At 38.2% G+C, this 26,338-nt stretch overlaps 1 protein-coding gene across 1 annotated transcript in view; it reads left to right on the top strand.

Annotated features, from left to right (window-relative positions):
• The window catches only part of TRHDE (thyrotropin releasing hormone degrading enzyme), a 210,402-nt gene that overhangs the window by 128,710 nt on the left and 55,354 nt on the right, over positions 1-26,338 (top strand). Inside the window, exons 8-10 of the mRNA XM_058022136.1 lie at positions 2,065-2,130; positions 4,489-4,676; positions 23,775-23,863. Of these exons, the coding sequence (XP_057878119.1) occupies positions 2,065-2,130; positions 4,489-4,676; positions 23,775-23,863 (343 nt within the window). The remainder of the gene's footprint in view (positions 1-2,064; positions 2,131-4,488; positions 4,677-23,774; positions 23,864-26,338) is intronic.

The following is a 26,338-nucleotide window of genomic DNA, read 5'->3' as shown; positions in this document are numbered from 1 at the left end:
ACACTACTAGTTTTATGTTGTGTTTATGCTCTTGATGCAACTTTCATGAAATAATGACAAAATTGATGATTAGGCTGTATGGTACAAGGAACGTACCAAGACATTGTGTTTCCTATTGTGTATTCTTATTTCATGGTAAAGGTTAGGATTGCTTTTGTTTTTCTTTGTGAGCTAAACATGTTAGATTGGAGGATAATAAATTTTTAACTGAGTGACAAACCACATTTGAACTGTCCAATCCATGTGTTGGGAGGAAAAAAAACGAACAAAACCAAACCCTAAAGAAAAGGAAGAAGCATTTAAACTCTGCAGTCTTTCTGAACACAAAATGTAGAAGTCAAATATAATGTCTAATGGTAGAGTGGTAAGCAGGATTATTGCCTGGATGAAGTCCTCAAGTATTGCACCCATTTTCTTTTGCTCTGTAATGATTCTAACAGCATCTCTCTGAAGGACCAATATATGCAGCATTTTCTAGTATTGCTTAAAATGTGGATTGTATATCTGTTGTTATTTATTTACCTTGTCCCACTTTTGTTTATTCCCATTTTAGCTTTCTAATTTGCAATTCAGCTTTTTTAGCCTTGGAAGCTATTGAATGTTTCACTGTGCCTTAAATGGTTCTGTATTTTTAGACAAAATGGAAACACAGTGTGCTATAGGGGCAGCCTGTATAATATTGTCTTTTTTCTGAGTTAGTCTCATGACATTGTTAAGACTCAGCACTGCATTTAAAGAGTCAGTGTTCTCATTTAGCCTTCTTAGTCTGTGATTAAATGGGAGTTGTTGTTTGTTTCACTATAAGTTGGCTGACAAAAGCTAAATCTGTCACAGGTGCTACAATTTGTGTATCAGAAAATTTGCTTTCCAAATACTAATTATTCCCAAAGTATCTTACTTCACACAAAGCACAGATAACACAGTCAGCAAATTTGTCCTAGTTTTATCATTGTGCAGTAAATTAGGGTTTGTCTTCTACCATTGTGCAAAGTGACGATGGTAGAAATTCAATTGTAGGAGAACCAGTTGATATACAACCTCTGATCTGTGTTTTTCACTTAATTCTCCCAATCAAATGCTTGAAATGTATATTATTCAAATAATCGCTGCTGAATTTCACTTTTGTAACTGAATGAACTGTTATCAAGGGACATGGGATAGTGGGAAACAACAGTGTTGTCTCTCCAGAAGTCATTTTAAAAAGCAAGTATTTTATGTGTGAAAGACCTAGACCCAAGCTGGTAGTATGCTTAAACTATTAATTTTAGAAGTTATTGTAATATGCTGGAAGCTTATTGGGAATTATCTTTCTTGGGAGAACAATGGACCTTCAGCTATTGAAACTGTGGTGGAATAAATGAAAGCATTCAGTTTAGAACCTCCTCAGACTCTGAGTCACAGGTGGCTTGAAAACACACATGTAAGTTCCTGTGCACAAGCATGGAGTCGGATTCCTGTCATATGTCCTCCACTGCTCTCTGTTGTGGAGAGCCTTTGTGATAATCTGTTGCAGCCCTAGTTGCTAGCATTATGTGTTTTGACACTGGGGGGCCAGGATCTCCCTAGATGAGAGTTTTGAGTTCAGATGGACTATTGCTCAGTTAAATCTTCTGTAATGAATCCAACTGTCATCCAAGTGCAGAAATTTTTGACACTAGACAAAGCAGAATGACCTGCTAAAATAGCAACTGGAACTGTCTTTTAACAGCTTCTCCTTTCATTGCTGAAAATTACCTAGGAACCTTTCCCAAGATTAGACATGTATTCTAAAGACATATATTAAAGATATTTAGCTTTATATTATATATATTAAAGATATTTAGCTTCTAAAATGACTTACACAGAAAAGGAAGAGCATTTAATTTTTAGCAACAATTTTTGCATTGCAAAGTAGCTTAAGAAACTGTTTATTTATTCCCTTAGGATAAACATATTGTGTATTTCTAGATTTCTAACAAATGCAAACATTGATGTGATTTAACTCCTAATAGCAGTGTTGCACAGCTCCCGTTGTTTGGCCTATGTATTTTAATACTGATTTTTATTTTTATTTTATTTTTGTAGGACTATTTAACCATTCACAAGTATGGCAATGCAGCCAGAAATGATCTCTGGAACACATTGTCAAAGGTAAAATGCTTTAATCTATTGCACTGCAGGAGAAATAGGAATTTGCTATGGTGTTTTTCTTGGTGAGATCAGGAGTGAATAGTGCACACTGAGATCTTCAAACCACAGAGCAAATATCAAAACTGATGCAAAGAAATTTCATTTGAGTTAAACTAGGAAACCATATTAAAAAGATGAGATCTGCAGCATTTCTATTCTTTGTTATGTTAGAATATATGAAACACATGAAAGTCCTGAGCTTTGGCATTTCCATCACATGCGTCTGTGATTTTGTATGGAGTTAAGATTTTTGTGAAGGACAAAAATATTAAAGCTTCAAAGTATGATGTAAACAGAGAACTATTTACTGTAATATTTGGCATGCTGTAGAGACTTATATATCCAAGCTTGGCTTGAGTTCTAGAACCTGGTCTAGTGCTCCACAATGGCTCATCATTTCTAAGATGAGCAAAGTGTCCCTGAATTTCTCCCCTATGGGACTAGTCTGAGCTAGTCTGAGTCTTCCCCAGAAATAGACTGAGTGGAGGACAATGTGGAGTACAGTCAGAGAGTTTTGGCACAGGTACCAGTTCAAGCCATACAAAACATCACAATCTAGTTTTAACCACTGACACCAAAACTAGGATTTAGCTGGAGGTCAAGACACCTAGAGAAGCAGGTATATACATGTAAATTAGATGTCCAAGATCCTGTTCTTCTCACTGAGTCTTCAGTTGCTGAATCACAGACTTTTAACAGCTTTTACCTTAATTTATTCTACCTGGCTTCCAGCTGCCACCTGAGAAGCACGTCTGTTGTAGATACAATGGTTCTGAAAGAATGCGTTGAGTATTTTAGGACATGTCATTTGACACTAGTGAACAGGAACAACTGGACTGCCAGAAATCTAGTCAATATAGTCAGCAGAGCTTAGAAAGTAATTCAGTTGGCTAGCCACTACATGATTATTTTATAATAAGCCTGAACCACTGACTGTTGACTAGAGACTTGAGATAATTGTTCAAATATAGGCAACTAGTGCCAGATTAGGTACAGTAGGATGTTTAAGACATTCATGTGTGTCTAACCAATTTAGCATCAGATATATGGGGAAATCTCTGCTCTTCTGAAGTGGCTGGTAAAGGTCAAATGTCATTATTCACATACATGTGGGCAACTGAGCCAAGTCCTCTGTCTGTACTGACTACTAATGAGAGTTGAGACAAGTAACATACAGTCAGGCTTTTAAATCTGTGTCTTAATCTGTAGCTGAATGTCACCACAAGAAATCTTTCTTTCCAGCCTCTGTTAAAGCCTCTGGGACAGTTCTGGGCCATGGGAGGTCAGAGGAATGAATGCTGTCTTGAAAGAACAGCAGAATCTGCAGCTAATGAAGTGGAACAAAAATGAGACTGTATTCTGGTCCATAACCACTGTAGCTATACTGTATGCTCATATCTACTGTTGCAGCTAATAATTCTGTTTGCCTCAGTTGTAAATGCATTTGTTGCCAGCCCCTTTGTTCCTAAGGCAGTGCAACTGCAGCTTCAGTTCTGAAGACATCTTCTGCTTGTATTCATCAGAGATTGCTCAGTCTGTGATCTTGGACCGTTCGACAGCTAGGAGCATGTCTGTCGCTGCAGAACAAATGATGCCTCTTTCTCCTCATATGCAGTCTCATCTCCCACGATGCTGTAGTATCTCTGTGTTTCAGACAAAAATCCACTTGTAAAACAGCCTTTTTATTGACATATGGAATCAAATATGAACACATTAGTCCTCCATGTGTTCTAACAGGTGCAGTTTATGAAGCAGCAAGGGATATCTTGGTATACATAGCCTCACTTTGGATATAAGGGACAGTATTTTCAAATAACTAGTCATTTTGATTTTCAGAACAGAGAAGCACTATGTTTTTAGAAATTAAGGCCCTTCAAATATGCCTTATAATAAGTGCCTAGATCAACTAACATTGTTAGTTGTGTCTTTTTTAACCTTAGCTGGTTAAGAATAGCTACCCTGTATTTCTGTGGCCCTTGTTAAAATCCTGTAAAGCAGGTTATTTCTTCTGTTTCAGCAGATGTACTTGAATGATGTGGAAAACATGACTTTCTGACTGTCACTCTCCTCTCTGTTAAGATTACTCAACATTTATTTTAAAGATACACAGAGCCTTAAGTTCAATTATGTAGGGAGAGCCTTAAGTTCAATTATGTAGTGTCTGTGTGTTGGGTGTAAGTGTGTGTGTGTGTATCTGCATACATGTGTGATGGTTATTTTACCCTCCAAAAACAGTTTTGATCCTGGGACAAAAAAAAAAAAAAGGTTTTACATATTGATACTGCTTCAGTGTATTGAAACTTTTCTTTTTTTTCCAAGGCTTTAAAAAGGGTTGGAAAATCTGTAAATATCCAAGAGGTAATGGATCAGTGGACACTACAGATGGGTTATCCTGTTATCACTATCTTGGGAAATGAAACTACAGACAACATCATAGTCATCTCCCAAGAGCGTTTTGTTTATGACAGTGATACTAAACCCAAGGATCCTGCCCGTGGGGACACCAGGTACTTGTATTTCTCAATTACTATCTTTCAAGATGCAGTAGTTGTTTAAGTAAGTATTTTATATGTGTAGTTTTATGCAAATGTTTTTTTTTTAGAAATATGAGCTTTGCTTGGGGTCAATAGCCTGTGGTGATACTTTAATTTGAACTGTAGTAAAGTTGAGGCTAATTAAAAGAATTGGAAAAAAAATCCCCAGTTGCATTCTGACAATTCTCTATGGCAGTGTCTTGCATCACTCATCTATTTCCTCCTCTTTTCTTTTGATTTTGTCACATTCCATGAAGTAATTTGGAATGTGATTGGTAGGTCTGATAGCTCTTAAGAAATTTTGTGGAATGAACCTCTTGACACTCATACACTGAGTAGGCAGATGTAAATATATATCAGCTACAGACCTTGCTTGACTTGGGAAGGAGTCAGGAGCTGAACTGGACCTCTGCAGAAGGCAGGGGGTTCCAGCTCTTTCATTTTTGGAGGCAGCTGAACTGGTCCTATAGGAACTGTTACACTGTCTGAAGTCAGCGTCCCTGTCTCCACGCCTTTTCCATTTATTAGATTGTTTTGTTCCTCCTCCCATCTGACTCTATATGCTTCCTTCACCCAAAGACAAGATAACGTTCCTGCCTGATCCTGGGGAATCCTCATTGTTTCGAGCAGTTTTGGCATCATATTTTAAGGCCAAGAATAGCCCTTGCTAGCTGATGCTAGAGAATTTCAAGATGGCCTTTGAAGTTTCTGTGTTGACCTGTTCATGCTCAGTGTGAAAGAGGGCACACTATTAACCTGGAATATTCTGTGTTAGTCCAGTAGATGTAAATTGTTGAAAAATAAAATTTAATACAAAATTTTGGTTGACATATCAGGAGCTTGTAGAATATTCCTGTTGAAGAAGGCCTAAAAGGATAGTAACATTTACTGGAAAGTATTTAGAAGTTCATTATCTTTTTCTAGAACATGAATACTATGGAACTCAAACATGACACAGAGTAAATAGTTGTTTTTCTAGCTGTATTGGAACAACCTAACAGGGCATTAAGCATCTGTCTAAATTCTGGGCTGAAATTAGTTCCTTTGTGAAAAAGAGATTAAAGAACTGAATGTGGACTATTGGAAGTGTTCATGACTCACAGCTCTGCAGCAGGAGAGAAATTCTCCCTTCCCCTCTTGAAAATTTCTTTTGTGCAAGTTTATATATGTGTAATGTAATGTGAGTGGATTTTACTACTCAGAACAGCAATTATTATTTTTTTTATTTACTAAAACAGATATGTTAAGCCTTCTAAGTGTTGTAGAGACTTTTAAAAATAGATTTTTTAGGTATTCAATATTGATTGAAAGTAACTGTTACTGTAATGTATGAGTAAAGACTACTGGGTGTGTAAATGATACCAGGGTGATATGGTGAGTTGACTCTGACTGATAGGGCTTGGCCTTGGCCTGCAATGGGTCTCTCCTGGGGCTGGCATTGGCTTTGCTGAACATGGGGGAAGGTCCTGTTAGCTTCTCACAGAAGCCACCCCTGTAACACACCAAAACCTTGCCGTGGAAACCCAATACAGGTGAGAATTAGACTTAGTTTTATTTTCATACATGACATTAATTTGTAATTCAAACTGTATGTTGTCATATGTGGAATGGCCAGGGCAATACCACCAGGGAAAATTCTGCTGGGTTTCTTAGGAGATTTTATTCACAAATTATATTACAATTCTTGTTTCTAAACATTGGAAATAAGATTTAGTTCTAGAGAGAGCACAGAGAAAGACATCCATGTGAGCCCTGCCAGGAATTCAGTACCCTAACAGTCAGTACAATACATATATGTATCTCTTTTGGCAGGTCTCTTCCCCCTTTGAATTGTTTTTTTTTCTATGCTTCCATTTTCTTTTAAGCACAAACAGAAAAGAAACCCCTTGCTCAAGGAAAGCTTTACAGATGGGTTCTTTACTCCAGCCAGTTAGCACACAGAGCTAATTTGCCGCTTCCCAGGTGAAGTTATTTGAAAGTCACGTTCCATAAGTATAAATACAAAGAACAGGAACCATATATATTTAGCAAAAGGGGAAACTTAACTCTGCCATTCACCTTTCAAAAATCATCCATCAACTTACACTAAAGTCCTATGGCTTAGTTGTAAGTTGGTGTCTGAGTGTTATAACACTGGCCATGCAATTCATCCATACACTGCCCACAGGCACATGCGGCTGGGTATGCACAATGGCCATGTGTCAATAATGTCATTTCATACCATCAAATTAACTAAAAAAAAAAGGTTGAGATACTAAGAATAAAGTTAATCTTTTAGTTGGTAGTGACCTAGATATTTTTCAGTTGTTTGGCTATTTTATTTCTTTTTTTTTTCCATTGCTGAAGTGACTATTGCTTCAGTTATTGTGAAAGCAGTAGACAGGGAAAATCACATTAGTGTGTGGTCATTAGATAATTTGAGATGCATTACTCTATCTTGGTTTTTAATATTGAAAGGGCTGAACTTGGTATGACATGACTCAGTTTTTCTACAGATTCACCAAGGGGAGAGGTAGCACTGCTACCTCTGTAGCACTGCAGTGTTCTGGCTCGTTCTGTGGGTGTCTTTGGTCAGGAGAGTTGGCAGGGGTTTACTGATGTCTGCTGATGAGATATATATATATATATCTCATCAGCATGCAAGCTTTGTGGGTGTTACAGATCAGTGGCCTAATTCACAGTCTAATAAAGTTGGTGCTTGCCTCCCCGGCATGACCCATGAATTTGGGCGTTGGACTCATGTCCCCCTGGGGAGCCATAATAGGCGCTGTAAATAACGGAGAGCAAATGGTATTTATGCCACATCTGAGGCCGTGCTCTTGCAGGGCAGGCAACATTGGCTTCCTTAGGGTAGTTTATCTATGGATTAATCGTGATGATCATTCTAAACACCATAAGAAGTAGATCTGCGCAAAACAGAGAAAAAATGTTCAGGTCCAGGCATTTTCAGGAGTTTATAATCTAAACAGACAACACAGTACACAGTGGAGGGCTCCAGGGAAGGCTCTTAAAGCATCCATCTACCCTGTAGTCTTTTGTTATCCAGAGGTGGGGCTGTAGTTTGGTATGGCACAGCAATAAATGTCAATTCTATCGCTTTCAAAATGATGAGGAGTTTAAATTTTTTGCCTTACTGTAGAAAGAGTCACTTCAGAGTAGGTCTTTCAAATGTATCTGCTGCATAAGAAATGTAAATAAAGAGGCAACTGAATATTTTGGAACCATTGTGGTTTTTAAAGTGTCTGTGCTTTGCTTTACGCTGTGTATTTATGCAGCAATTAACTGTTAAAAATGAAATGTGAAGCTGCATATTTAATTTTTAACTCTGAAGTCATGTAGAGTAAGACAGAAGCAGCGAGCAGATTTTTCTAAGTGATAAATGATAAAAGTGAAAATTGTTGATACCTTTGGCAGTGGTTGATGCCTAGTCCATTACTATAAGTGTTTTTAATTTTTCTACAGAAGAGAGTGATTACGCGTTTTCCAATCTCCTGTATATTTGTGCTCCTTGTCATTATACCTGAAGAAAAATGTGTTTCAAGAGCCGTACATGTAGAAACTGTGATTTATTTCTGTGCATATAATTGACTGTATGGCTTGCTAAGCTCTAGCATTTGGACTGAAATTATAGAAGGGACACAATTTCGCTTCTTTGTAAACTGAGCATAGATTTTACTTGACACTTACGCCTTCACATGATCCACTGTTCTTATTTTATGAAAAAACAAAACTAACAATGACAGACACTGTTTCTAGAAACATCATTCCTTAGAAGGGCTGAAATCACCAACTTTGATTTGAGTGCCAAAGCCTGTGGTTGGTATAATGTTTCAGTAACAATTTCAGCTTTTGCAAGCAAAACTTTGAAACTCCTATTATAACTGTATAATTCATATTCTATCCCTGTATAACAACCCTTTAGTTAAGTGTAGCTTGGTCCTGGACTCCTGTATACCCATGTAAGAATAGATTATGCCCTTAGTTTATAAGCCTCCAGGGGAGAAGGCGATATTCTATCTGACAGGGTTCAGTGGGTTTCCCTGCTTAGAGAAAATGATGATTTTAAGGCAATAGTCTCATCCATCATTACAAAACAGCTCACAGATATGACAAAAATCTTATGAAAAATAATCTGTGGTCTAGACAATAAACTAACCAGTTTTGATGAAATCCATAAACCTTTTATATACTATATTGAAGAGCAGACCAAAGATTTCTGGTTGTTTTGCCCTCTAAAAATATACAGAGCTTGTCTCTGTAAAAGTCAAGACGTAACCTTTCCAATGTTATCAAAATAATTAAGTTAATGTTGCTGGAATAATATTCATTTATATGGTGTCCTTATCAAGCATGCAGTTTCCATAGCTAATCTTTGCTTGTTCAGGACAATATCCTGAAGGGGAATGTCTTGCTAGGCACTGAAGACAGTTAGATGTGGAAAGAGAAAAACAGGAAGATGTACAGATTGGGATATGGACAGGATATGCATGCATGCTGTGGCGTGGTAATCCTGAGTGCCTTTCTCTGTGTAGCTGTGCTGGGGAAAATTCAGTTGAACAATTCAAGCCATGGACATGACCAGCAAAACCAGAGCTGTACAGACCCCTGGGTCTAACACCCTGTAGTAATTGCCACAGCTGAAAGGCTTTAGAATGGGCTGCAGAGCTGCTCAGCAGACACTCCAAGATGAATGATTAACTGCAGAATTTATTTCCCTTCAAGTCTCTTCTGAATTTCCTAGACAAAGCTCCTTTATTTATTCAGGCTTTGCAGAAAAAGGGCTGTGCTTGTCCCTTTACTGATAATGATTTTCATAGTAAAAGCATTGCTGTGCTTGGGTATTGCCATGTGTCTTCTTACATAGTTGTATAGCATTATTATTTGAGCAGTTATGGGGAAGTTACTCTGTCCACTTACCAGCTAAGGAGCTGGTTAAACACAAACCAAAATGTTAGGAGCACAAGGGAGCACAATGTTGATTAGTATCTTTGCTATGTTCTTAGAGCAATTGCAGATTAATGTAGCATATGTAGTATTAATTATGTAATAAAAAAGGACCATAATATGGACAAATATTGTTCCATAAACTGAGAAAAGAGGGCTAACAAAATATAAATAGAAAGCAAAGTGCTCATTTACCTCCCTGTCTCTGAGAAATATCCTCTCATCTTCCATTTTCTTGGGTCCTTTGAGTGTTCTCTTGTTATGCCTTTCATCTTTACTATACCTGAAATTGTGCCTGTATATTTTCTTATAAACTCAGTGTTTCTAAGAGAAACAACTATTGCGTTGTTACCTAGGGAGTGGGTGTGGTACCCCTAGTGACCTAAATGTATCTCTGTCTGCTGTAAAGATGATGAAGGGAACAGGCTCCAGGAAAGAAAGGTACCAGTGTATTAGGCACAGAGAAAATGGAATTAACAGGAATGAGATGAAAAAAATCAAGAGTCCTCAGTGGATCACAAAACTGTGTGTGAACACTGCCAGATATTGATTTAACAATTTTTTTTTTTTTAGCTAGTCAAGCAGGGACTTGAAAATACTTGTTCTTGCAGAAGGGTGGGAAAGCGTGGGGTGTTCCCTCTCTTGAAATGCACACTGGAGTAGAGGCCAGCTCTGTGACACCAATAGATCTTGTCCTTTGATGTGCATAAGGACAGTCCTTAATCCCAGCAGCCTGAGAGAGGACAGTGCTGTGCTCAGTGCTGCTTCTCCATAGGAACAGGCACAGGGGCTGCCTTGGTGAGTGACCTGGAGCAAGCCTGCCTGCCTTGGGCACGTGATGGAACATTGCTGTGTTTAGTAGCCCAGCTCTTGTGCTGTGTGCTCCATGTTGCAATAGGGTTTTTTCTTTTCTGTAAAAGCCACTAGAACATCCTGGTTTTTTGTCCTGCTTTTTCATTTTTAGAGGCTTTTCTGATTGTTGCATTTTTAAAAAAATCAGAATAGAAAATACTCTTAAAATTTCTTCCAATACATATCTGTGGTAGTGTCTCCAGCAAGATTATGCTGCTATCAAAGACAGCAGAAATGCCAATTATAATTTAACACTTCATTTCCAAAACCATTTCACAGCTTCTATTTGCAAGAACATCTTCTCACTGGGAAACTTGCAGGACACTCTGGTGTGCAGTATACAGGCAACTTTCAGTGTTAGAATTTGCAGAATGCTAAAGAAGACACAATTAGTGTATTGTGTCATTGCTTCCTGTGTGGTGGCCGCACTTATATCCTGATAGAAGTTAGGCTGACAGAGAAAAGCTGCTGTTGTATTTTATTGTCACTGCAGAATGTGCCACTTTCCTCTTCTTATTTGCTAACATTAATTCTCAGGAATTGCTAGATACCCAATCTAGTTAATTGACTCACATTAATTAAATCAATTTCATGCTGAGGAAAGGAGCATGTACTTGAGGGCAGTGTTGTTTTAGTATAGAGTGGAGTCTTTGGGAGATGAAGAGGAGAATAAGGATAGAGGTGCTTGGAAGGAGCTGCTTAACCTGTTGGGGGTAGGAGACGTAACATGGCATGGCAGGGTGCAAGTGTGAGCCAAAGTTGGAGCATTAAAGTTATGTGGCTGGAATAGGCAAATATGGAATAGGGAAATGGAAAAGGGATTTAAAGTGAGGGCTTTAGTGAGGGAAAGACCAGATTGGGGAAGACCCAGACAGCATTGGCAGAGAGAAGTTTTATAGGAGGGATGAGGTTGGATAAATGGCGTATTTTGTTGGCTTTGGAAAAATCTGAGATGTGAGTTCACCATTGTAGATCAGAGGATAAAACTTCTAACATGCTCCATTTTTTATATCTTCTTCCTCCTGCTTTTTGAAGTTACTGATAATGGCTTTTTTTCCTTATCCCTTTGCATGAGCCTTTACACTCAATATTAGAATCTTGAGTTTTATGGAGGAGATACTTTGGTAGGGGATTCTCAGGAAGTTTACTGAGGAAAGAGAAAACATCATAGGAATTATATTTTAATCTTGCTTAAATTCACAGTATTCAAAGGAAGAATCAGAACTGAGCACTGGAATATGTTGAAAAAATTTGGTACTAAGTCTCTGAGAACATACTGGAGGACTGTAAACATAGCTGAAGTGCTGTCTCTTACTCCTGTGGATCCTTCTCAGTCCATAACACATCCTTGTGCTCTGCTCCGAGAAATCTCAGATCTGTGCTCTAGTCAGGGGGTTATGCTTCTGGGTGAAGGACGGCACAGACATGGGGTTTGCATAATCAGCACTTTGTGTGCAGTTCTGCAAGGGTGTTTTGCACTGGTTGAAGGCAGAACAGAGGATGTTGAAGAGATTGAGAGCCTTTATTCCAGGGTAAAGCGGCAGCTGTTGGGACAGACACTTAACACTGCTAAAGCTTCTTTGTGTCCATCTATGATTCAGCACTCAGAGCTGCTTGTCACTTCTGAAAATGAAGCCTTTTGTGTTTTAGTTTAAAAGGTACTGTTAGGCAGGGAGGAAAAAGTGTGTGCTAACAAAGAATTTGTAGTATTGGTTCTTTGCCTGCATCATTTTTCTAAATTTGGTAAGGTACGCTGCCAGCACTGGCACTGAAATGAGTCAGTTTTAGATGGCTTCACAATATTCATAATAGTCTCATTTATAATTTATTTTTGGATGAAATATTTAGCTAATATTAAACAAAATTTTATAGAAGGTACAGTAATCAGATAATTATATTAGCTATGCTATGTTATGTTATTATCAGACAATGCTTTTTTTCTTTTCCTTCAAATTTGGTAATTTAAATCAAATTTAGTCATTTAAATTACCTTGTGTCTACCCTTAAAAAAAAAAAGGATAATGAAGTTTAGACAGGATGGCTGAAGACATACAGCTGTTTTCTAACAGAATATGCAGGTTGTCATCTTAAGGCAGACCCACAGTGCAGAGCCACACAGGTGCTCTTTCAAGCTAGGGCTGCTGCTACAGCAGTGAATCTTTTTTATGTCTGAAACTTTGTGTTGTCGTTGCATTGGTAAGGGCATTGTATTTTGCATAATACTCCTGGAAAATGTAAATTTTTTCCCTTTTCCTGCTCTAGGATTTACTTATTGCCAAAAATTATTCCAAAGACTCTTGCAAAATCCAGAGGAATTAGGACTCTGGCAGAGTAAAGGAAAACCACAAAATCTGCATCTTTAATACATTGCTATTAAACATGTTAATCACTGTTATGACTACAGATGAATTATAGTATCAATTATTGTTTTAAAATAAATGCTTCTAAAATTCATTCCTCTAAAACACATTCCAGCAATCCTGTACTGACATTGGACATATTTTCTCTCTATATATTTGTATTTAGGTCCAAATACAGAAAAAAACCCAAACAATCCATCATCCATTGTATAAGTAGTTGCTCTTGGAAGCAGCTGTCAACCTTTCCTTTAGAGTATACTAATATGATTGCATTTTTTAATAATGTTTCTAAATGAAAGCATATGTAATAGACAAAGATATAAAATTAGCAGCTGTATTGAGGCAGACCTGCAAATAAAGAAGCTTAAAATCAGAAGCAAGTCATCCTAGATGTGCTAGCCTCTTTTGAGACTAGAATATGATCTTTCTAGTCACTCTCATGCAATTTTAAATATTTCTCCAAACCATAAAGATTATTCATAGTTTCCTTCATGTGTGCAGCTAAGTATAATTTGTGTTCAAAATTATAATAGGTTCACAATTCCAAATACCTTCCAAATCCCAGAGTTTTGCTTCCCTCTGAAATATACATTAGCTATATTCAAGTGCCCATCCAATCAAAGCCTTAGACAAAGTAGGTAAATCTTAGTAGTTAAGAGGCAAGACTGCTCTACAAATTGATTACTGTTCATCCATGAGACACCTTCTGAGTTCACTTCTATTAAAAACCTGAAATGCTCTTCAAAATCTGACACCTCAGCTGTGAATCCCATTCAGAGCCACCTGGTGGTGGAGCCATTATCTGCCTGGCAGCACCTATCATGACCCGACCCTGTTGGGTTGGTCTGGCTGAAAAATTTAATCACCTCCATAGTTGGGGCATTAGGGAGAACGAAGAGAAGAACTGATACAAAAAACTCAGGTGGATTTTGACTGTGTTTGGCTTAGATAGTAACAAGACCAATAATTTCTGAGTAATACTGTGTGCCTCACTTGGAATTTTGTTACCTGCTTACACAATAGTGTAAGCATATTATATTGCACCTTACATTCACTGTATCTGGACTCTTGACTGAAAAAATTAGTCTGTATTACAGCCAGATAGAGCTCCTTAAAGACAATGCTGGAGCACTGTCTTTAATTCAGAGTCCATCAAAGTCCACCAAAATTTTGTAAAGGAGCACAAAACTCCTGACCAGCATAGTGTAGAATAATCTTAGAATAAGCATTTCCACAACCTTTTTCTTCCAGTCTTTTTCCAGTTGCTCATGTAGTTGGTGTTATTAATTTCTCTCTCTTTCTCTTTTTTTTCTTTTTTTTCCCTTACCTGACCTTTTTATTGTTGACCAGTCTGTTAGTCTTGGGTGAGGGCAGAACCCCTGTAACCCCAGAATCCTGATGTCAGCACCATTTCCTTTCCTCATTTTGCTTAAACCCAGCAAACTGTGGATCCTACAATTAATGTGGTGTGTATCACTATTACTGTGCCCTGCTGTTTCATTTCTGCGCTGCACACAGTGTTGCAGGCAGAAATTGTCTACCTACAGGATTTGTGAAAGTCCTGTCCATTTCAGACATCAGGAGGCCTTCTTCTGTTTATATAACTAAGATACTGTCCTTTCTGGTTTCAAGTTAGCTGACTGCAACCTTTTCCTTGATGAAAAAGTCTGGTGTTGACTGCTTTTTCATGGTCCTTGTAGGGGAATTCAGCTTAGTCAGTTGCCTTTACCAGTGTTTCTCATGTGTTTCTCACTGTTCTTTGTATTAAACTCCTTGTTCTCAATTTGAACTCAGGAATTAAGGTCACACTGGGCATATGCAGATGACCAGTGAGTACCTCAAGCTATGTTCAGGGGATCTCAGTTATTTCAAATAGTTCTTTTTTATCAATCTTTCATTTCTATTTGTCTTTGCTACAAAGTTAGTGAAATCTTCCCTTCCTATCTGCCGTCTTCCATGCTCACAGGGTACAAGGAATCCCTTGACACACTGTCTCAGTGTAGGAAGTGTAATAATTGTGAAAGAGGGAATAACATCTTCTGTTGTGTTATGCCTCTGGGCACAGCCTGCAATCACTTTACTGGCATGTATTAAATCTAATGAAATCTCTGTGTTCCTCGGTCTTTTGAGAATGATACTCACAACATGAATATATTGTCAGCTCCTTATACATTAAACTGAACTAACACTCTTGTAGAATTGCACTTAATAAAAATGTGTGATTTCCTGTGATACTCACATGAGCTTTCCCTGGAACCTGAATTACTCCTTACTGAATGAGATACTATACTATATAATAACCTGGGAAAATCTCTATGATACTTTTAAATTGTCTTTCCCAACACAATCTTTCAAGAAAGTGTGGCTTACAAAATTGTATCCTACTGAGTTCTGCTTCTTGTACAGTCTTTTTCTGTAGTAGGAAGCTCTGAAGCTGTTCTACTGTTCAATAGCTTTCACTCCTATTCCACTGACCACCCTACACGTGTTTGTGCTCTCAGCGTAGGATGAAATGCTTCCAGGTATCACTGCAACAAGGCTCGTGATTTTATAGATTAGTTGAATACACCATAAGGTTTTCTGTTAACAATTTACCTTTGAACTTTCACTATCTTAACAGTGAAAACAAAGGCTTTCTTTTGGCTTGTGTTGTGGTTCATCCTCAGCCATCATCTGAGCCCTACACAGCCACTTGCTCACTCCCTGCGTTGGGATGGGGGAGAGAATTGGAGAAGTGAGAAAACTTTGAGACAAAATTGCTTGAGACAAAATCAGCTTAAAAGGGAAAGCAAAAGCTGCATGCACAAAGAAAAACAAGGATTTTAGTCACTGCTTTCCATGGGCAGGGAGGTTTTCAGCAATTCCCACGAAAGCCAGGCTGCATCATGCTTGACAGTTACTTGGGACTGTAGACAGACAAATGCTGTGATGTCCCTCTTCCTTCTTCTTCCCCCAGCTTTATATACTGAGCATGAAGTCACATGGTATGGAGCATTCCTTGGGTCACATGGGGTCTGTTGTCCCAGCCATGCGTCCTCCCAGTTTCTTGTGCACCCCAAACCTCCTTGCTGGTAGGGTGGGGTGAGAGACCGGAAAGGCCTTGGTGCTGTGTAAGTACTGCTCAGCAACAGCTAAAACATCCCTTTTTTTTTAAAACTGTTTTCAGTAACAGTCAAAACAATAGCCCCTTACCAGCTACTATGAAGTAGTAGTCCAAACCTTGCTAATCTTGCTAATAGAAACTGTACTTGTCTTGGCAAGAAAAGTGAGAGATCTCTACTGTCTGCCTTCTCTACCGATTTAATATCCAAATATCACACAATCCTTTATTTAGTTTGTTACCAACTTTTCTATGCCTTTTAATTTGTAATAAGCATTAAGGTCATTAGCCAGAAACATCTGCAGCCATCCATCTAAATGCTTCTTTTACTTGCCACTATTTGTATATGTCTCAGATATACAAATATATCTGCCAGGGTCAGCCAGGTATTTAACTGAAGTAAAAATACAAATCTTTAAATCTTAGTTTTTGTTCTGTGAAATATACTTACTTTCAAAAGGTCATATTTTCTCATTACTTTGCTTTTGTGGCTTTTTTGTGTCTGAAATCAAAGCATATGAGTTCATGTAGATGACTCATAACAATATATTCCCTTGATAAGAAATGCTAATGTCAGCATCCTAACCTGTTCAGGGAATCACCAGTGTTTGCAAGGGCCACACTGGGAAACTGCTCCCTTCTCAGACTCAGGGCTGCTCAGCTGAGCATATGTGTTTATGCATGAGACTTCAGGATTTCCATCTGGAGAGAGCTGAGAACGGGAAACTAATGCCAAGGAGTTGTTTCTGATCTTCAGCCACTCTGGATGTACCACGCTGTTATCTTTAACTAAAGAGACAGAGTTAGCATTTTGGGTATTAAGTGGGTTAAAATAAGGAGATAGGTGTCTTAACCAGTCAGTTTTAATCTTGGATTTTCTTTTTTATGGTTTTTACTCTTAAAACTATTTTTATGCCTCACTTCCTCTCTGTGTTAAATAGCTTTAATCATATCCCTCAGTGATATGAGATTTCAGATTGTTATGCTCTCAAAATACTTAACAAAGATTAGTAAGTGTTACCAATGAACAAGAAATGGATTCCCATCTCACAGAAATTTTCAACATATCAAAACATTTCCCTGCACTGAATCAGGACAAAACTCAAAGCAAAATTGGGGGAAAATTGGTTTAGAACATTAATTTCAATTCTGTAATTTAACTACCTTATATTTTAGTTTCAATAATTCCAACTTCTCCCTGCAATTTTTTGAATCAGCAAACTGAAAGTTCTTCTTTAAAACAGTACTTATAAAATGTTGCAGCAGTGCCTTTTTTAAATGCTGTGTTCAAAAATCTGTGCTGAATCCTTCTTTTTCTTACAAGCAGCTTGGTTTTGAAAATTTGCCTTTTTCACTTAGAAATGAAAAAAATTAATAGGGAAGCTCATGTTTAATTATGGAATGTCTTTGTCAACACTGAGTGGATGGAAAGGCCCATGTAGTTGCTTGCATGTGTGACTGGTGCCATTCAAGGTGCCCTCAGGTATCTTACTTTACCTTGTGCCGCCAACCAGCGAGAGCATCCTTATTGTCTTACAGACCATAGCAGAGGTCTCAAATACCCTACCCTCTCATTTGCCATCACCTTGAGCAACTGAATTTATCCCAGAGAAACTGAGTCATGGAAGAGTGGTGGTTGGGATTTCACCTGTGCCAGCTGATGGGTACATGACTGCTGTTCTTCCACCACAAGACAACTCACAATTTCATTTCTCAGCCTGCTGGGGTATTTGAAAATACATACAGCTTTTGGTGTTAAGATTTCCTGAAAGTAATTGTGTAGCAGCTTTGAAGTGGAAGAGATTAGGAAAAAAAGCAGATGGCAAATCATTTGCCTCAATTGACTTGATTGATTTTGTGTGATGCCATTGAATGTACAGGCTGTATATCCTCCTCTGATATCATGTTCTACCTACAGTGAGTCTTGTTTTCCTGTGCTCTGATCACATTAGAGCAGAAGGCTTTATCTCTAGTCTCTTCCCACCTAAATCATTCTATAATTCAAGTTTATGATTGCCACTACACTTTAAATTAATTATCCTTATATCCTGCTAAGAGCCAAATCACTTAATTTGCTTTTGTGCAAAGCTTTTTAATTTTGTCCCTCATTTTTCTGTTGTTAGATGTACTAAATAAGTAATTTTTTTCCTTAAATCTGTGCATTGTTCTATTCTTCTGCCTTGCCATAGTTCTTCTCCTTTGATTTCCTGGCTAAATATATAATCAAAGACTATTAATGGATGTCTTCTAAATCTAGATGTATGTAGCTTCTTGTAATTTAACTGGGTTTTTATGTGGTTTTTGAGGTCCAGCTTCCTTCTTACATATTCCTAAAGAAATTAATCTGTACCAGGAAAAGTGAGAAGAACTTTTTAGAAATACAAGCAAAAAGTGAAAAATTAGATGGTTGAATTTTTTAGTGGAAGGTCACAGCCCATGAAATTCTTGAGAAACCTGCTCTAAATTTTTTCCTTATTAAGCTATGTGATAAAGGGTGTGGAAGAGTTAGGTGTCAAGAGTTTTCTGTAATAGGAGTTTTGTGAGTGTAATAAAAACAAGTATTACTTACCAAGATGACAGAAGTATTCCTTAGTGCTAGTTGACATGGTAATAAAAAGGCAGATGGAGCTTAATGTTGATAATGAGGTGATACATGTGGGGAAAGCAGTTCTAACTCAGATACTCAGTGGTGGGTTCTGAAGAAACTATTTTCTCTCAGGAGGAGATCTTGGACCTGTGGTAGGTAATATTGTGTAAACATCTGCTCACTGTCCAGACATGGTCAAGCAAGTAAATAGGACAGTAAGGATTAGTAGAAAAGGAGCATTTTTAAAAGGATAAAGTGTGTAGAAAAGAAAAGAATTATGCCAGTTTTAATCCCTTGTAGATATGCCTTCAAAGCACTGAAGCAAGGCTTGGTTTTCTAACCTGAAATAATAGGTAGAAAAAAATACAGAGGTGGACAATAAGAAGGATTAAGCACAGTTTCTTTGTAAAGAACAGCAGGATAGATTAGAAGACTTTAAGCCAGAGATCTGTAAAAGCAGAATAAAAGAAGACTGTGGTTGTTCACTTTCTCTGCCATTCAAATGTAGGTAAGCTGAACTTTACAGTGGTACTTCAGTTACAGATGTTCTGTCACTTTATGTGCAACAGCCACATTGCTCGTATACTCCTTATAATGCAGGATAATAAGCCTCTGAATATTGAGCAGGTACCTTCATTGTTCTGTGAGTAATGACTACGAATAAATCTACTTCTTTGTTTAGTTTTGAATCTAGGGGAGAAGGGAGAAATGCCACTGGAAGAATGTGGTATTCACTGCTGGCAGTGTGTGGAAGCCTGGTACATTATGGCTACTGGGAAGATGAATCTTGAAATTGTATGGATTTACATCCCAGCAAAAACATTTCACATTTCATTAATATGAAAAAATAGTTGAAAAGGTGTGCAAAATCTGAAATGCTAGGAACCTTACCTTTTTGTTTTTAATTACCTGAGATCTTTATTTTGTAAGTAGAGGAAATAAACTACTGCCCTTTTTCTGGCTTTGCATAGCTCTTTTCAAAGAAGCCACTGAAAACCCAATGTTACTACAATATTACTATTAATCAGAGGTAATAGTGTGAGGCATTGTGATTGTTTAGTGTTTTATGGTCTCAGGATTTGCCCACAAAGGGATCTCAGTTCTTTTTTGCTGAAAATCAAGTTGTAAGCAAGTAATCATACGATAATTTTGCAAGTGAGATAATTTAAATATGATAATTTTTAAAAAAATATGATAATTTTGCAAGTGAGATAAAGTATACTAATACTGCCTGCCTAGTCATTATGTAATGTTTAAGACAAAAAAAAATCTATATAATCCACACAGTGCATAATTACTTTGCTTCTAGTATTGCATTAGCTAGTTTCTAGTATTGCATGTACCTTGACTGATGCAAGATTCTGATACTTTGTGAAACAAGTCCTTCTGACTAATCTTTAAGCAGAATGAATAAGCTTCAGTATTATGCATTGATATAGTGCTTCAAAAAAATCCACCAATGCATTCCCTCGTGCATTATCCTGTCAACCTAAGTTTAACTATTTCACATGAGCAGTTTCTCACTTGTAGATCAGCAAAAAAAAGGTATATTTATACTACCTTTCAACAAGATTCCCCTTTCCTTACATTTCTTGAAGACTGAACAATGTTATGTTCAGCACAGTTCACGTTAGCATGTCTGTTCTAGTTTTAGGTGGCTCTCCTCCTCAGCTTCAGAGATGTTTTTTTTTAAATTCCTGAAATAGCCCTTAGTTTTTCCCCAATAAGAGGTTTGCCTTTAGCTGCCCGTCAAAGTGATCTGGTTTGATTGTGGAGAGGCATTATGAGGGACACCTCTGCAGCTGAGCAGCATCTCAGGCAGACTGAACACACAGTTCATTAGCATAATTTCACCCAGGGACTGAGTGGACTATCTGTACAGGCATCTGAGTCCTGCTGACATAATCGTGACAGTAAGAGGACTAAATGGGTTGTTTCAAGCCTTGCTGCCCTGGTCACTGGGCCCTCAAGGCTGGATTCTTATTGTCACTGCAGCTCGTTTGTCACAGCAGGCAGCAGGTGGCCAGGTGGAATGGGATGCTTTTTCCCCAGTTATATACATACTGAGAGCATGTTGGTGGTGCTCTCAATATATAAAGAATAAATAAAGGGTCTGCACAACTCTCAGACAAAGCAGGAGGAAAACAGGAGAGTGAGCCTCCTTTTTCCTCTTTGCTCTGTAAATTAGAAGACCCCTGACAGAAAAGCACAAGAAAAGTTTGCTTCTTTCTAGTCATACCTGGAGAACATAGTCCATACAGATCATTCAGAGACAATGAATGGAAGGCACCTTTTTGGAAGGTGAGCCAGATGCTCCCAGCCCTCACATACACAGAAGTTAGCAACAGCTTCTTCTGCAACAGCAGCAGAAGTTTCTCTGAGAATGAAGAAGAATGGAAGGAGAAGACAGATAAACAGAGAAAACAGCAGCAGTTAAGTAGGAAAAAATGTTTATTTTTTCCTGGATGTCTGCTAAAAGGGCACCTGTGGTTCCTCTGGGAAACCACTAAGCAAGAGAGTGAGATTTGGAGGTTCTGAAAAGCACTAAGAATGTCAGGAGGTCTCTTATGTTGGGTAGATAAAAGTTACATTTGCCAGTACTAATATTCCCAACTAAATCCAACATGTTATCTGGTGGGTAGATTTTGTGACACTTGTTCTTCAGCTAGATCCCCTTTCAGAGAAGGATCAGTCTTTACTTCAGCTGGATTTACCTCAATTGGAGGCAATATAAAATATTGTAAGGAAGTATAAAATTGTTCTCTGTGTAGATATTACAGTGTACAGAATACCATTCTGTGAAGCTCCTTCTCAAAATAACAGGTGTCCATGAATTTGTTCATACATGAATATTTGTGGGTGTGCATATATGTGCTTAAATCAGCTCACAGCATCTTTTATTTTGCAGTTTAGCTTTTTCAGTAGGAGTTGAGGTGTCATAAAAATTCCATGCAAATACAGTTTTAATTTTTTTTTTGCATAATGTAGAAACTCCATGCTAATTTTTGCCTTATTTTTCTCAATCATAGTTTGCTAGGATCTTTTTCATTCTGGAGAGACAAGTATTTAGAACTGAGTGTGTTTCTAAAGGTGATGTATTTACTAGGAGGTTTTTATGGACAGACCCTAAAACACTGGTGGGTTTTAGTGTGTCTAGTAAGGTATAAGGTATTTAGGGCAGTAGTGAGTACATTTCAGTGCATCACTTCACAGTGTTTCCTGACTGCCCTCACCTGTTGAACCCAGGAGTTACTGCTGCTGCAGCTGAAGCAGCAGGACAGAGCACACACTGTATCTTAAGAATCCAGTTCGCAGTCCAGAGTATTAGTTAAGCCAGAAATGAAGGTAACATCCCCAGACTGGGAACTGGCACCAATGGACATCCTTTTCTGTTGCACTAATGCACCAGTGGACATCCTTTTCTGCTGGCTGTGCTGTGGAGTGTGATAATATCCAGCTGGGAACTGGCACCAATGGACATCCTTTTCTGTTGCACTAATGCACCAGTGGACATCCTTTTCTGCTGGCTGTGCTGTGGAGTGTGATAATATCCAGCCCAAGAAATGGGCAGACTGATAAAGCCAAGAGAATCTTCAAATGACACAGCTTAATTATGACACAGAACAAAAAGTGTCTGCCAGAGTATGTGCTTATGTGGAGCTCATCTTCAGTGCAGTAGAGCTAATTATTTTCCTCGTGTCATGGTACTAACATTCAGAGAATGTAAAATGACATGGAAAGTTCTTTCATATGGCAGTAAATGCCACATTTTATTTCTAGTGTCACTCATAGCTCTTCCAGCTGTATGGTTGTCCAAATAACTCCCATCTTTGCTGAATCTCTGCTGTATGGACAAGTGTTTCCCTGCACACAATTGTGTTCTAAGCAGTGCATAGTCCTGTGTGCCCTGGGGGCTCTTTGCAAATGGGTGGGGAGCTGTGAGCCGTCTGTGGTGGTGGGGCAGGGCTCTGTCCCTCCCTCAGCTTCCCAAGTCATGCCAGCAAGGCATCCCTTGGAAGCCAGCCCATGTTGATTGTGGCTGTGGAATATTTGGGTGGTGTTTGTAGTTAAATGGTGCAGGCTTCTGGGTGAGTGGAAAGGAACATACCTAATTTTTTTTCTTCAGTACAGTGGGCTAGTTTTGCACTGCTGTGTTCTAGCAGGAGAGAACTGGCCCACACTCATCTTTGCAACATTTTAATGCAATCAGTCTAAAATTATATTCTTGGTATCAAAGTGGTGCTATATGGTGATATATGAGTTGGGGCCAGTCTCTTGCCATGCTGCCTTTCTTAACTGCACGCACACTACCACTGACCACCTACCAAGGGACCATCTGTAAGGCACCTAAGGCAAAGGGACCACCTGTACCATTACTGAGTGCTTCCCCTTTACTGATTTACAAAATGATATGGCAGGCCTGTGAGGGAAATGTCTACTTTTTCACTGACTGGTGAAATGCTACTTTTGAGAGTTAAGAAGTAGAGGTGATGATGAAGACATGAAGGAAATAATCCTTTCCATCTGTCCCTAAGAAATATTCACTTCATACAGTCAATTTCTGTTTATTTGGATAAAGATGTTATTTATAACATTTACGTCTAATGAGAAACAATTTGTAGTACTCTATAGGGAAGATGGGGTCTGATTATACCAGTGTATCACCAAACCCACATGTAATATGTTTTGCCCAGTTTGCATATGCATAGGTGGTCATAAATGGTGCCAAGAAGTGGAGATCTGTCCCATTCATTTTGTTTTTTTAAACCAGCAGCAGTGAAATCCCATTGTAGCTTTTTACGAAGTTGCTAGAAGAGTATGGTATTTTTAACTTTGAAGTCCCTATAAATCAAATCATGTCTTATGTGGAGGTTTTTTCTAAGTAAATGTAAAAAAGTGTTTTTCTTTTTATGACTAATCATTATTTCCTTTTTTGTAAAGCATTTTTAAACTAGGAAAAGCTTTGTTAAAAAGTCCTCATATGATGATAGACTGTGAAAAAATGGGAAATATAATCTAGGTTGGGTTTTTTTTTTTAAATAAATTATATTTCTTTGTTTTATTGCTAATGCAAATGCATTTCAAAATCAAAGTAACTTGTTAGAATTCACAGATCTTTACACTGCTACTGAGATTGTGTTTTGATTTCTTTGACATGATCCCTGATTGCTGTAAGAAGAATCAGTTCAGTATTTTTGTTCTTAGATTCCCCCTCCTTTGTCTTGCAGCTACTTGTGGCAGATTCCATTAACAATTGCAGTAGGAAATACGAGCCACATCTCATCAGAGGCAATTATATGGGTGTCTAACAAATCAGGTAAAAATAAACTTTCCTCCCGGTGGAATCTCATAAAGCATACTTGTGTTTTCCTCAAATGTATCTTTGGAATTGATCCTAGATAATTGTTTAGTTGCTCTGCACCCAGTTTTAACTGCTTAAAATGGATTGTGAAAAAAGCAGAGCTGGGAAGGGAGGGAGGAGGATGAAGGATAAGCAACAATCTAGATTTATAATATTGCAGAATTTAGACAGTATAATGTAAAGCTTTTACACAGAAACGTAAAGTGCTGAGTATTTTATATTTGGCAAAACATATCAAATCACTGATGAATGCAATTCACTTTATTGATGGGTGAAAGTTAAATGTAATATTGTATAATGAAGCAGATATGATGAGTATGCTTTAGAACACATAGAATTCTAGCATTTTTAACTTGATCCATAGTCTCAACCAGGCCTAAGAAATGGTTGCTGTCATTAAAATTGTCCTTATTGATCTATAAAAAATATTTGTTCTCTCTATTAGAAAACCATATGCTGGAATTCAAAAGTGCAATGTTGTGCTTGCTACGTTACTTTCTTCCTCCTCAGTTCCTGGATGATTGTAACAGTATTAGTTACTGTCTGGAGGAGAGTGAGTGCTAGATGCCAGTGGTTTTTTATCACCTAAGAAAAGAAGCCCACCGAAGAAATTTCATGAAATATTTATCTATTTCCTTAGCACTTCATGCTACATTGTCTGAGAGTTTTGGACTAGAATTAAAGAGAGTGAGGGAAGACATGTGGGAACTTGAATGGAATTATTATATAGAAGGGAAAAGAAGGATGCATGCATCCCCTTGACATGTGGACTGTAGAGGGAGAACTGACCCTTTCTTATATAATTAGAAAGATATAGAGGTTTCCCTCTAATAGAAAATAAATGTGAGAGAGGTGAGTCAAACCCGTGTGAGATGTTTTTTCTCTTTCCTAAGTTACTAAAATATGTTAGTCACATAGAGCTTAGCAGCCAGAAGGACTGGAAATGAATGGTGTATGATCAGCCGAAATCTGAGTACCCCAACCTTCTAGTGGTACAAGGTATGTGCTGTTAGCCAGATCGTTTGCAGCCTATGAGAAAGTAACATGTTTTATGCTGCTCCCATGGTAGAATGATCTAGCAGTGTGCCTGCAGCCAGAGCAATTTTCATATCTAGAGAACATGCTCTCATCAAAGCATATAGGTTCTCTCTTACTTTTCAGAACTTACTATTTTGGCTATACTTTTTAACGTTAACATTTCCAGAATACTTCAAGACCTGTTTGCACTTTCAGAGTCTGCCTTAATGACCTGTTCTACTTTTGTCCTTTAGGGCTTGCTTGAACTCTCATTGAAGTTAGTAGGAAGGTTCCCACTAACTTCAGAGCTAGCTGATGATCCCATCTCATTAGGTTGCACATGCATGTCTCCCTCCCTTCACTCCCTCCTTCAAAGTTCAGCATGTTACTATTATCTACATAGATGCTTCCTCACTGCCTTTTACTTGCAGGGTGCTGTGGAGGAACAAGTCCATAAAACTGCTACCCACTCTTTTAAGATCTACTGCTTCTGTTGGAATGCTTTCAAGAAATCAACAAATTAATGATGGCCAGTGTGAGCAATTATTTTGGGTTGGCTACTATATAGAAATTAAAGAGGAACCTTTCTGAGTCATCAGTCTCCTGTGTAGCAAATCAATGACACTGTGATCTATTGTCATTATCCTTGTTCTTCCTCATTACTTTCACTCACTTATTCACTTGCTGTACCTCATTGAAAATGAGACTGTAAACTTATGGCTACAGCAAGAATGTCCTCTTGCTTCTACTTATTGTGGTCTAGGCTGCTATGTATTGAGGCTGGTACACATGATTCCTGGGAGTTTTTCTGCAGCTGGTACGTTTGTTTCATGGGGATGAGGGAGGAATTCTGAGACTCCAAATGAGAATTTCCAGGTTTGATTCTTGTGGACTGGAAGAATTTTGAAGACTTTCTGTTGTACAGAGGACAGTTTCAGTATTGTCCTAGTGGGTAGTCTTGGAAAAAGTCTGCAAGCTGGAGGTGAAACAAGCTGCTGCAGAGGATATTTGGAAAATTGGAAGAGGTCACATTGTTCTTCAAGTGCGTGTAGTTAAACGCAGATATGCAAATCAATTTTGGAATAAATGCCATTCATGAGGGTGTTTTCTGTGCCCTTTTTAGGAAAGAGTAGGCAATTCCTTCTTGTTGACTAAACTGTTGTGCTGAAGGAGCTTCCAGTGTGACTGGAAGAGTGGACAGGAGCTAATGAACAGCTCTCTGTTGACTCAGGGATCTTTTGACTCTGGTTGGCCACCAGGCACCCACCAAACTCACTTTATCACTCCCCTCTGAAGCTGGACACGGGAGACAGAATATAAAAAAGTGTTCATAGATCTTTAATAAAACCTGAGTTAGAGACCCCTCACCAAGTACTGTCTCAGCAAAGCAGACTCGAAATGGGAGCAGGATAA

This window comes from Melospiza georgiana, chromosome 4 (assembly GCF_028018845.1).
Source record: "Melospiza georgiana isolate bMelGeo1 chromosome 4, bMelGeo1.pri, whole genome shotgun sequence".
Taxonomy (NCBI): domain Eukaryota; kingdom Metazoa; phylum Chordata; class Aves; order Passeriformes; family Passerellidae; genus Melospiza; species Melospiza georgiana.
Note: the sequence above shows the minus strand (reverse complement) of the source record. Positions and strands in the feature narration are given on the sequence as shown.